At 30.2% G+C, this 14,611-nt stretch overlaps 1 protein-coding gene across 1 annotated transcript; it reads right to left on the bottom strand.

Moving 5' to 3' along the window:
• Positions 1-1,483: 1,483 nt before the first annotated feature.
• LOC139431299 (putative leucine-rich repeat-containing protein DDB_G0290503) lies at positions 1,484-3,169 on the bottom strand. The gene has a single exon (XM_071198947.1). It carries the CDS (start codon positions 3,167-3,169, stop codon positions 1,484-1,486), a length of 1,686 nt encoding a protein of 561 aa, XP_071055048.1.
• Positions 3,170-14,611: the final 11,442 nt, after the last annotated feature.

Raw genomic sequence — 14,611 nt, 5'->3', positions numbered from 1 at the left:
TGAGATTTAGTTAAATTTATTTTCATCCCTTCTTCAGCTAACGTAGATAATATAATATTTAAATGATTCAAATGATCTTCTTCATTGTTAGAGAAAATTAAAATGTCGTCAAAGTAATGAGTGCAGAATTTTTCATATTTATTCAGAATTCGGTGTAAAAATCTTATTAAAGCGGATGGACCACACTTAATACCAAAAGGAGTGACTTTAAACTGATAAATATTCCCGTTTATACTAAAGGCACAAAATTTCTTTGATTCTTCAGCCAATCTTATGAGCCAAAATGCTGCTTTTAAATCGATTTTAGAGAAAATTTTACTCTTTCCACACTTAGACATCAATATTTCAGCTGTTTGAGGCATTTCAAATCCAGGTTTTATTCTCTTATTCAATTCTCTGGCATCAAGACAAATACGAAGACTGTTGTCTGATTTTCGGATGATCACAATAGGATTAATAAAATGAGATGTTGATCTTTCTATAATTTCTTGGTCGATGAGTTTTTCTACTTCGGAATCTATCTTTTCTCTAAATTGGAATGGAATTGGATAATTTTTACATTGTAACGGTGATTCGTCGGTTATTTGAATCTTGTGATAATAATTTCTTGCAAAAGTAATTTCATTATTATATATAACTGAATTTTCCATCAATAATTCTATCAGCTTTTCTTTACGTTCTTCCTGAATTTCTTCATCCCTTAATAATTTTCTTATATATATTTCTTTATTCTCTTCACTTATAATTTCTTCATTTTTAATTTCTTTGTAATTTTCTTCATAATTTCTTTTATAATTTTCATATAATTCTTCATTTTCATCTTCATAATAGTCTCCTTGATTTATATAATTTATTATTTTATCTTCTTTCTGCTCAATAATATCCTTTTCTAATCCTTTCTTCTTTTCTTTAACCTCATTTTTTTTTTTTTCAGTTATGTTTAATTCTACTTTATAATAATTATCGTCTGTTTTTTCAAATTCGATTACATTTTTTCCAATTCTTGCAATTTTTTTCTCAAAATTCAAAATCATCTCGTTCTTCTGTATATTATCGATCCCCAACAAGCAATCATACGGTATGTCTTCAAACAAATAAAAATCCATTAAATAACTTTCATCTTTGATGTTAACTATGCTGTGAATTTTCTGAGATATTTGCCCCATCTTCTTCTGATTAGCCGATAAAATGTCTACTTTCTTTATATTATCAACACATTCTTGAAATTTCTCTAGCTTCATAGCAATTGCTTTTTTAATTAATGATATTTCTGCAGCTGTATCTATTATCGCTTTTAATTTTAAATTTTGAATTTTAATAATTATGATTGGCAATAGATTGAACTTATTAACTTCTTCTTTCTCGTCCACTAGTAAAAAATTTTGAGGATTATCATAAAATTTAGATATTCTTTTTGGTAAACTAATTTGGTTAACATTAAATTTTGTAATAAAATTGAATTTCACTTCAGGCTTAAAATCAGTTAATAGTTTGGCGTTTTTTTTTCTTCATTTTGGCATTGATTTTCATCCCTTCGAGGTGGTGATCCTTCTTTTTGGTTCCACGTCTGACTCTGGTTAGGGTACTGATATCTCCAATTCGGGGTATTATTACCATTTATACCTCCCCTCGCATGGTACATAGGTGGTCTAAATCGATTATTATTGGGTTGGAATCGTGGTTGATAATAATTACTATTGTTATTTTGTCCTTGATACGGCCTCGGATTGTTATTCTGGTGTGATGAATTTTGTGTATTGAAATTGTGGTTATTCGGGCCCCTATAACCCTGGTTATATCGGTCGTTTTGATTTCCTTTATTTATTCTATCCCGATTCTGTACCTCTGTCAGGTAATCCAATCGTCTCAGAATCTCAGTCAATTCATCCATATTTTTAACATTTTGACAAATAATAGATTGATTGTCTGATAAAATAAAATGATTTAGGATGTGTTGCGCTATCTCTGATTCGTTTATGTTTTCAATGTGCTTGCTTCTGTTATATAAGTCACACGCATAAGTTTCCCTTGTTCCCCTTCTTTCATTATACTTCCCCGTTAAAAGTCTCACCTGTTGATAATCCTGTTGTTTTCGGTTCCAGAATTGATTTTTAAATTCCCTCTTAAAGTCTTCCAAATCGTTACATCTATCCGAAACCATTTCGTACCATTCCAGAGCACGTTCTTCGAGTGTTAGCCTAATCATGGTTAAAATCATCCTTTGATCATCCATTTCCTGAGTTAATTGTACTAGATTGTTTAGGTACGTCATTGGATGTATTTTATCCCCGTTTCCCTTGAATTTTGGCCACAATTCTGGTTTTATCTTGTACAATTGTCTACAATTTTCATAGCTCATGGAACTTACCCCCGTTCTTCTTATATTTTCTATCTCCCTTTTCAGTTTTAGGAATTCTTCACTATTTCCTTGCCCCCATTCTTCGAATTTCCCCTTTAAATTTTGATTTTCCTTTATGAAGTTTCCTTCCATCTCTGTCACGTGTGATTCAACCTTTCCAATGGATTCGGAATTATGTGTCATTAATTGTCTTATTTTTGATATCTCATTTTTATCTTCTATTATTTGTCCAGCTAAATTTTCCAAATGACCTCTATTTTCTTCTACTCTAGCTTCGGTTTTCGCTTGCTTTATTTCTAAATCATTGATATTGGAATTAAACTTTTGTTGTACCTGGTAAAATTGATTTAAGCTTCCATTTATTTTTTCTTGGTGTTCAGCTAGTTTCTCATCTGTTTTCCTTTGGTTTTCTTCTAATTTCTCTGTTAATTTGTCATTTAATATGTTAGCGAATCTCATCTGATTTTCTTCTAATAAACTGATTAATTCTAATTTATCTTTCTCGCGGTTCTTTTCTAATAAGCTGGCTAATTCTAATTTATCTTTCTCGCGGTTCTCTTCCATTTTCCCCATATTCCCTTCTATTTTCCCCATAAATTGTTTTAACATTTCAGCGATACCTCCTTCCTCACCCTTTCCTTTATCATCACCTGAACTTGTTTCTTCTACTATCGGTCTCTGTCGCTCTTTTTCTCCACTGACCTCTTTAGCAATTATTCTACACCTATCTCTCGTCTGACTAGTACTTTCCTCCCTTTCATCACTACTTTCCCTCGTTAAAGCTCTACCTCTACCTTGTTTTTCAGACATTTTTATTTATAGTAATTTTGAGTTGTGTTCGCTAAGTTTCAAGAGAGCCCCACGTTCGGGTAGCCAATTTTATAATAATTTCAATTTTTTGTGCCCCACGTTCGGGTGACAATTTTATGTGTTGATTTTGGTGGGCCTTACGTTTTGGTGCCAATTTGTAGCGTTAATAAAGAAAAATTATTTGATTTTTTGATAACAAACTATATAATTTTTTTATTTTTTTGAGAACAAAATAAATATTTAAAAAAATTTTATTAACAATAACAAACAAAAATGTATTTTAAATTCTAACCTAGCACGAGACTCAAATTATTTTACGCTCAGGGATTTTAGTCGGTTCTCTTAGCGAAACACACAAACTCCAATTATCTTTGTTTGTAAATGAATGTTTGAAATTTAAAATATTATCCAGAAATAATTAAAATGATTCAGTAATTTAGAGGTTTCTATTATTAGATCAAATATAGTTATCGAACTGTCAAAATACTAAATTGGATTCATAACCTCGCTTTCTGTTATGAGATGAATGAATACAAACAAAAATAGTTTCCGCAGAATTCAATCAGAAAAATTTCTTAATTGTGGAAAATGAGTGAAATTATCATTAAATTTAAGGTAAGTGATTTGTTTAAATAATCAAATGAGAAAGAAAAAATCGAAAATTCTTAGCTTTAATCCTGTTTTCAGATGTCGATTTATCGGATTGAACTCGAAACAACCAATTCCTCTCTGGCTGGTCTTTCTTTTTTGGATGGTTCCTTTCCTTCAGCTCGTCGAAGATGGATCTTCTCCTCTCGGGAATATTTCTTTATTTTTTTTCTCTTCTTCAAACTCCTCCGGGATTAAATTTTCTTCTTTCAGGTACGTAGATTTTGACTCGACGTTTTATTTATATTTTTTTTTCTCTTCTTAGTTAAATTCTTTTAATTTTCTTCACTTGATAATTATCTTTTCTTCTCTTTCAATTTCTTAATTTCTTTTTTTTTTTAAATACTTCGTAGTTTTAGGTTAAGTGTCAAAAATTTTGATACACGAACTGACCACTTTGACTGACTTACGTAGACTCTTCTGTAGACTGACTTTTCTTCGCTCTTATATAGACTCGGTGTTCCCCCTCTGAAAATTTCCTCATTCCCATGGCAACTGGTCCTTCGCCGATCAAACTTTCCAAATTTGGTCAAAAATTTCGATTTTAGCGCCATCTCTTGATTAAATTCGGAACTAACCAAATTTTCCAAACTTTCACAAAAATTTCCATAAAATGACCATTTTACTCACATTTCTTTCTACTTTCTTGATTCGCGCACTTTATTTTACCCCAGCAAATGGAGTTTCTTTAATTCTCCTTCATTTCGGACATTTGGCAAATTCACTCCGAACTACCCAATTTCCCCTTCAATCTAAGCTTTCACCATTGAATTTTCTTTTGATTTATGATATTTGTATTCTAATCTTTCTCTTTTTAGTTACTAAAAGGTTTTCTTTTGGAAAATAAATACATTGAAAAATTGACATTTGAGGTTATGTCTTTCGCTTTTGAGGTTTCTCTAGCTAAGTTAAATTACAAAGGAAATACGCAACTTTAAACGAATCAACAACGGCAAATACCCTGGTTTACGAATAAATTTACTAACAATACAACGGAACTTAAAATTACAATAACTTAATCTAAACAGTGAACAAAGTACATGGCTACTCGTAGGAATCTCTATTAAAACGTTAAACCGTAAGTTATTTCTTTTTAATTCGTTCAATACTGATCTGTTCATTTAATTTAACTAATTTGGACTCATGGTTTTTTATTTGATATTAATTTAATTTATCTCTTTTAGGTAGAAGAACCACGTTTTGGTCTCCGATACTAATGATTCTACAGTTGTACTTCTGATCTCCCTAACTTCGTATTCTGGACTTTATTTTTTAATGTATTCTAATTATTTAAGTTAGATCTTAATACTGGTAGGTAGATATTACTACAATACCTAATAATACTACCCTTTACTGTTTAATCTTGCATGATCGTGTTTTCAAATATGTTCCTCTACCTGGTATGATTAATCAAATATAGATTTACACTTTTACTGTAACATTCAAACATGATGATGCGTGCTAAAATATGATCGACTACCTTTAACGGGAATGATTCGTTCTCTGTGTGTCAGTTGTGAAGTAACATCTCAGCAGGTAGGATGTGGATTCTCGATGTGCAAGGTTTTCAATTAAAATATAGCAGTGAATTTATCTGAAAGAACTTGCGCTAATGAACGTTCGTGATTGTTGTTGCAAAGTCCACGCTATTTTTAAATTTGGTATAAATTTAAGTGAATTCAAAGATGAACAACAGAAACATCTTCGTTATACTACCAATTTTATTCATGGTCATAATTGGAATGATGGTGAAATTCCATATACTGATTTAAACAAAATTTTACACGAAAGCGGACTTCATGAAAAATCTTATATACTAGTGAAAGGATTACAAAAGCAACAGTGGTTACAGCAGCTACTGCCAAATTTTGAAAATATTAAAAATATAGAAGAAATAGGATACACATCATCGATTAAAGGAAGTTGTTGTGATGCCAATCACTGTCATAACCATTACAATAATAATTTAAACTGTGCTCTTCAGAATGTACACTGGCTACAAAAGTGGATTAACTTGAATAGTGTTACTTCTGAATGGTTTGATTATCATCAAGCCTGATCTTTGGTGTTCTAACATAATTCCTCAAACTATATATTAACAAAATTATTTGTAAAATTAGGACCTGACTTTGGTTTTCATTATTTTATAGAAATAAACAGATATGTATTATATTTATATTATTTTTTTTTATTTATAACGCTAAAGAAACTTACTACTCATCTCTATTTAGTTCTCTACTTATCTCTATTTATTTACTACTCGAAGATGATTGAGGACTTATTTACTTACTACTGAAATTGAATGGAATATATATATATAACCGTTGATTTGGGGGAAACGATTTTTAAACAAAAGTATTTATTAACCTACTAAACACAAATGAAAGGTAAACTAACATATTTCAACATATTTTTTTAAATATTGAGTGTTTGTTAATATTTTGAAAATAAACAGATTAAAAATATATAACCGTTGAGTTGCGGAAACGATTTTTATACAAAAGTAGTTATGACCTAATAAACACAAGTGAAAGGCAAAAACTATCAACACATATCAACATATTTTTTTAATACTCTGAAAGCAAACAGATGAAAAAATGATAATTTTTACATGAATTATTTTTATAAGAAATCATATATAAATACATCACCTTAAAAGATATAAGTCAGTTCAAGAAATAACACCAATAGCAACAGTCAACCACATAAAGAAGACCATGGATAGTCTAAGATTATTGAACAACACATCTAAGGGATTTGGAAAATTGAACCAATTGCAGAAGGAAAAAAAGGTATAAAATTATTAACTTTAAAATAATAACAACAAGATTTGGAGACGCGGTTCTGGTGAATTTATTGGATGAAGGAGATGTTATTTTACCAAAACGGTTTAACAATTTAAAGGACAATTTGGATGAGTTAAACGAAAATCTGCTAACAAAAGACATATATTTAGTTATAAAAAATTCAACTTCAACATATCTAGAAGTTGAATTTGTAGAATAGTATATTAATAAGTGTATATTGTATATTGTTACAGACAACGTCTCATAAAACTTCATTACAATATTAAAAACACACTAAGTAATTTGGATAAAAGAATGAAATATTATGAAATGTTGGAAATGTTTAAGAAAATAAAGATCAATAAATAGTGTATAAATCAATATATTTGTTTTATTTGTTAGTATTATGTATGTCAATTCTAAAGTGATAATTGTTCCAATTAAACAGTTTCACAACAATTAAAATATAAACTGTATAAATCAATACATTTTTTTTATTCTATTTACTAACACTTATTACGTAAGCATGTTATTAATTAAATATGCATAATCCCCTACTATACCCCTACTATAGCGATAAAAAAACGATTCATATACATTAGAATCAAGTCGTTGGTGAAAGTTAGTTACAGTACGCAAGTTAAGTAGATCGTTTGATAAAAATTTATCATTGCGTTTTAATGAAAATGTTTTCTTGTGAAAAATGTCAACAAGTGTTTTCATTAAAATGCAATTTGAATCAACATATGCGTAATAAGCATTGTGTCGGACTGCAACTCATATGCTCAATATGTCAAAAAAAATTCAGGCGACAAGATGCCTTTGTTCAACATCGGAGAAGTATCCATCGTATTGAACCTCAACGAAAAGATCCACTACCAAATTTAATACAAAATTCAACACATCGAGATTTCGATGAATCAGCAGCAAGTACGTCAGCTTCGAAAAGTAAGATTAAATTAACAAATAAACTATGTGACGTATGTGGAAAGTTTTTCTCATCTCACGTAACCCTTGCGGCACATCTTCGATCAGAACACATAACATCTATCGAAAAGGATGTTGAGCAAGTATCAACGTGTTACAAAAATCGTGTTGCCTGCTATAAAATTGGGGGAGTTGAAGCCGACGATGATATTCCATCATACCTCACAAGATCCCGAGAAACGGTTCGTAGACTTATAAACAATTATATTAGTGATATTAGAGGATCAGTTAAAGCTCAAATTGAACTATTGGCTGTTTTTATAAAATCCAGCTTTGATGAAAACGGTGAAGAGGGAGTGATAGCCTCCATGAAGAATTTCAATACAAAATTTAAAGTAATTACGTCTATAACCTTCGAGGAAATTTACGATAAGATGATTAGAGATATTATAAAACAGAGTGAGGATTTCCAGGAGCAAGGGTCTGGATGGGCTTTCTTCTACGTATCACACCTTTTGCTTAACGTTAACAAATTCCAACCAATACCTGGATCATCATATATTCGTTTACCTTCGGAAATTATTAATAAAAAAGCCTGTATCAATATAAAGAATAATGATAACGCTTGTTTTGCATGGTGTTTGACGGCGGCTCTTCATCCCGCTCAAATAAGTAAGGTTCGTACTTCAAGCTATCCTCATTACTCTCAAGTGCTAAATTTAGAAGGTATAACGTTTCCCGTTCATTTAAAAGATATATCCAAAATAGAAACTTTAAATAATTTAAGTATTAACGTTTACGAATTAGTTTTTGATTCCATTAATTGTACCTACAATGTGGAAGGACCCATTCATTTTACTAAAAATAGACGAGATACACATGTGAATTTATTATATTTATTTAATAATGGAATAGGGCATTTTGTTTTAATCAAAAATTTATCACGACTTATTTCTAAGCATATAGCAAATCATAACGGCTCAATATGTCTTTGCGACGGGTGTTTAACTCGGTTTTCATCTGCCGACAAATTATCTAGACATCAACAATACGATTGCAACCATATAACGACCATTTTACCATCGAAGAATTTAAAATCAATACCCAATTTTATGGAAAATTTAATGCCGGAAAATATTTTGGAATTTAATAATTATAAAAATACTCAAATGGTTCCATTTGTTATTTACGCTGATTTTGAATCAATTTTAAAACCAATCGAGCATTGTGAACCCGATTTCTCCAAGTCTTTTACAGAAAAAGTTGACATACATCAACCATACAGTTTTGCATACTATATCGTTTCTACTGTAGATGGTACTTGTTGTAAATTTGAAACCTATACCGGCCTCGACTGTCTCAAAGTTTTCATTTTAAAATTAATGGAAGATGTTAGATATATTTATCACAAATATATAAAATATGTAAAACCCATGACCCCCTTAACTGTTGAAGAACAAGTTGCATTTGAAGCAACAAACATTTGTCACATCTGTAAAACACCTTTTGGAGAAGATGTAGTTAAGGTGCATGATCATTGTCATATAACTGGTAAATATAGGGGCCCAGCCCATGTTGTATGTAATCTTAACTTTAAAATTCCCAAATTTATCCCTGTATTCCTATATAATTTCAGCTGTTATGATGCACATTTATTTGTTAAAGAGATGGCTGACATTGAGGATGTCAATGGTATTGATGTTTTACCTAATAATAAAGAAAAATATATAAGTTTCAGTAAAAGCGTGCTAGTTGATCAGATACAGAATCAATCCGGTTTTGAAAATCGGTTCATGAAATTACGTTTTTTGGATTCATTTCGATTTATGGCATCCTCACTCGATTCATTGTCGAGTAATCTTGTAGAGGAGGATTTCGTTCATGTACGAAAATTTTTCCCATGTAATAAGCAATTTCAATTATTAAAGAGAAAGGGTATATTTCCCTATGGCTATATAGATTCACTTGAAAAATTAAGTGAAACATCATTACCACAAAAATCCGGGTTTTTTAACAAATTAAGTTTTGAAAATATAACTGATAAAGATTATTTACACGCTCAAACAGTTTGGCAAACATTTCAGTGTCAAAATTTAAAAGATTACTCTGACCTATACCTCAAGACCGATGTTCTTTTGTTAGCAGATGTTTTTGAAAAATTTAGACGCGTTTGTTTTGAAACTTATGGATTGGACCCAGCACATTATTACACCACACCAGGACTCACTTGGGATGCAATGTTAAAATTTACAAAAATTAAACTTGAATTATTGACTGATGTAGATCAAGTCCATTTCATTAAAAAAGGCATTCGTGGGGGTATTTCGCTGTGCTCATTACGTCATGCTAAAGCTAATAATAAATATATGGATAATTATGACTCCAATTCTCCTTCGAAATTTCTAATGTATTGGGACGCTAACAATTTGTATGGTTGGGCAATGTCACAACCGATGCCCTATGGAGACTTTAAATGGTTAGATGATACTGAAATTTAAAATTTAAATTTTAATCATGTATCCGATGAAGCTGATTATGGTTACATTTTGGATGTTGATATTGAATATCCTCATTATTTACACGATATACACAATGATCTACCTTTTCTCGCAGAAAACATATGTCCTCCCAACAGTAGTAACAGTGAGAGCGAGAAAAGATTAATTCCAAATTTATTTAACAAGAAAAATTATATTGTTCATTATAGAAATTTAAAGCACGCTGTAGCTCACGGTCTCAAAGTTATGAAAGTAAATAGAGTTTTATCCTTTAAACAATCTGCGTGGTTGAAACCTTATATTGATATGAACACAAAATTACGTCAATCCGCTAAAAATGATTTTGAAAGAGACTTTTTTAAACTAATGAATAATTTGGTATTTGGAAAGACGATGGAAAACGTGGATAAAAGAGTTGATGTTCAGTTAATTACAAGTTGGGATGACATTTGCGGAAAAGGTAGGTCAAAACCCGGAGCTCGCAGTCTAATCGCTAAGTTAAATTTTAAAAATATTAAGATTTTTACTGAAACATTTTCGGCAATTCAAATGGAGCGACTTCGTGTTGTTTACAACAAACCTATATACGTTGGTTTTACAGTTTTAGAAATTTCAAAATTGTTAATGTATGAATTCTATTATAATTTTTTAAAACCTAAATATAATGAAGCAATTCGATTGTGTTATATGGATACGGACAGCTTCACTGTACATATTAACACCGATGACCTATATGAAGATATTAAATTAAATTTAGATAAATTTGACACCTCGAATTACCATCTGGATAATCAATTTAAGATCCCGCTTAAAAATAAAGCCGTATTACGTCTTATGAAAGATGAGAATTGCGGTAGAATTATGACGGACTTTATAGGGTTACGATCGAAAATGTATGCAAATCGTGTTATTGATGGTCGTGTTACAAAAAAAGCTAAAGTTGTAAAAAAAGCTGTTGTGAAACATAAAATTAAATTTGAAAATTATTTCGATTGTTTAACTTTGAAAAACACTATGTTTGCAAAACAAATTTTATTTAGAAGGTGTAATCACACCGTATACACGGTATTACAAAATAAATTGGTCCTTTCACCGTACGATGCCAAGAGATTTATTAAAGATGATGGTATAGATACGTTAGCTAGTAGTAGTCAGGGTACATTACCAACTCTTAAACCTTAAACGTTAGCTTTTTTTAGTATTGAAACAGTCGTCATGAAGTGCAGTTTGTTTATAATTCAAAGTGATTTCTATAGAAAGTTGGAGCATACCTACTTCTATCATTTAAGAAACTTTATCAAAGAAAATAATCTTGATGGTGTTAATACCATATTGGAAAAAATAATTATCCCAAACCAGATTTTAACATATCGAAATCTACACCTAGCTTCTGTTGAAATTTTAGAAGTAATTCTTAATGAAAAACTCAATTTTGATCATGTTGTTAAGCAATCATTAGAATCGCTTAATTGTTACGAGCGAAACAACAACAATGAATTGAAGGTTAAAGATCTTGAATCACTGACTAGTAACGTAAGTATTAAATTTACTGATGAAATGTATAAAAAATATTTATTAACTAATTTATTCGCTGATAACGAAGGAATTGTTTCCATTAATAATCTTATATGTAAATACCGTAATTTACGTTATTATTGTGATAAATTGATTTGCGATGCATTGTATTGTGCAGACAATGAATTTGTAAAAAGATGTATACAAGTTTTCAAAGCACTCAACTATGAATTTAACTTTGAGCCGCTGTCGCGAATATCACACCAGAATATAATGGCATGGTTAATAAACAACATGAGAAATGGAGCTAAAGGGAAACCAGTTGGATGGCAATCCGGTCCTGATTCGGCACATTGGCCCTCTACAAACACACAAGATTATGTAGATGTTTTAAACCTAATAGAACCATACATAAGATTACATATTTAAATAAATAATATATTAAATACCATTTAAAGTGTTTTATTTATTTAACTTCTCATTTTTCTTACGTAATATTTCATACAATAATTTTTCAGTTTCTTCAATACGTCTCTTAAAACGATACCTATCTGCAGCTGCTTGCAACCATTCCGATCCGTTTCTAGCATTTTTGCTATATTCGTCTTCTTCAATATAATACACATCTAAATCTTCTTTAAATTTAACACGCTTCATTTCAATGTATATTACTCACCTTTAAAATACAAGTTCACTGTAACGTTTGTTGTTTTTTTTTTTTTTTTAATTCTCCTTTCACTTTCACACACTTAGTCCTAATTGTAGCACGAATCATTAATCGTAATTTTTATATATTGACGGTCACCCTACTTTTATTTATATTAAAAAAATTTGCATTCCCTCCACCCTCAGTAGTACCAACATAATTGAGATTCATTGCCAACATGTAAAATGAAAATCCCTAAAAGTTACTAAATTTTTGACCGCCATATTGGCATTTCAACCAATCACAGAGCGCAAAATATGGGATAATCCTGCTCCAGAACTCTCCTTCTTATACTACTGTAAGATCCAAGAAATTAATGGATTTATTCTTTTCAATTTCCATGGTAAATTTGATCTTGTTATGGTAGGTGTTGATGTGTTGAAGGAGCTCGGTGGTGTTATATGGGGAGGGGGAATTATCCCAGAAAATTAGGATATCATCTACATATCTTTTCCATAATATTATGAGTTTATAGAATGGATTAGTTGGTTGGAGAAGTGATGATTCGAGTTGGTCAATGAAAAAATCCGCGAGTAGTCCACTAAGCAAATTTTAACTATTCCATCAGAATTTATATTGGAAGCAATCTTATATGCCAATAAGAATAAGCACTCCTATGATATTTCTTCTAATTTTCATCATTATGACACGAGAGGCAAGCATGATATTCGGACTAATTTTTGCAGATTACAAAAGTCTCAACGGGGCCCGATATATACGTCCCAGCAACTGTTTAATCGCTTACCGCTTGACGCGAGAAGTCTCTCAAATGACTCTCTGAAACGGCGTTTAAAGCCATTTTTATTATGCGGCGCTTTCTATTCTATTGAGGAATTCCTAGACACAGAATCTTGTGTCTGAATTTTAATTGTAACTGCTTTCGTAACTATGTAATTTTTTGTCAATTTGTAATTATATAATATATGTATTTTTTGTTAATACTAAGTAATCCATGACGAGTGTAAAGGAAGATATCTTAAAACACAATAAAATGAATTTGAATTTGAATTTAAGTGGCGAACCCATTGGGAGTCCATCACTATATTTAAAAATCTCACCATTAAATTGGCAAAAATCGAGTTCAGTGCAGTGTTTTATTAATTTGAATAGATGTTCGGCATCTATTCAAATTATATATTCAATATTCGCCTCCTATAAAGTGTTTCACAGGCGGTTTTTTGAAATTTCGAAGAGATATTGGAATGTATATTCTCCTCCTCCGAAGAGATGTTCTCCTCCTCTTGTTTGATTGATTTTTGTAAGTTGAGTGTTTTTTGAGATAATTTAAATTTGAATTTGTTTTACACAAATTAATATTTCGCTACGCATGCGCTGTTAAACATAACCCAAATGTTCTCAATACAACGTAATTCTCTGACCGCTACTTTTCGACTTTTCTGGTATGGTTGTTTCATTTGCATATATTCTTAATCAGACATTTAATTACAAATTAGTTAACATAAAATATATGAGCCCGTTTAAAATTGGAAAACAACATAAATTTTCAAATTTAATACCGAATGAAATTCCTAACCTATATTTGACAAAGTAAAATAGCTTTTAATTTTGATTGTATTTGTTTGTATTTTATGATTTTTTATAATCCTTATAGACTCCTGATGAAGGCTTAAGCCGAAACCGGTAGAGTCAACAATAAATAATATATTGGAGTATTAAATACAGTTTTATTTTTCAAAAATATTCAAATTTACTTCATGTTTCATTTTTGAATGAAATGTAAGAGGTATGTCATCATTATGTATGATTTCTTGGTATTTATAAAGTAAATTTTTAATCATGTTTTTCTCTTCTTTATTTAGATGATCTATTCTTAATTTTTCCTTAATTGTATTCATTTGAACAATTTTAATATCTTTCGATGATAATTTTGATGTTATTATATTTTCTTGATTTTGATTATATTCATTCATATTTTCAACTTCTATAGGTTCTATGTTTATTTTAATAGGATACTCATTAAAGTTTGCAATTTCAACTAAGGCTTCGTTTTGATTTACGGTGATTATCGAATTGGATATTTCTACACCTTTCATAATTTCTTTATGATTTATAACGAACTCTCCTTTGTTATTTTGAATAGGTATTTTAAATATTTGTCTTGATCTTGGTTGTAATCCTAATGTTGGGTTATTTGTATAAAATGGTATGGATGCATACGGTGTTTCTAATAGTTTATTTTTATAATTTAAATTTGCATTTAACATTTCTAAAATATCATTTCCGATTATGCCATCATATTTTTCAGATACATCTATTATGTTAAATACATATGTATGATCTGGGTCGTTAAATGTTTGTAAACTTGGAATTTCGATTTTATAATTATTTTTAGTAATGCCAT

Source organism: Onthophagus taurus, chromosome 8, assembly GCF_036711975.1.
Source record: "Onthophagus taurus isolate NC chromosome 8, IU_Otau_3.0, whole genome shotgun sequence".
NCBI lineage: Eukaryota > Metazoa > Arthropoda > Insecta > Coleoptera > Scarabaeidae > Onthophagus > Onthophagus taurus.
The sequence above is the reverse complement of the archived record's forward strand: the minus strand, read 5'-3'. Positions and strand labels throughout refer to the sequence as shown.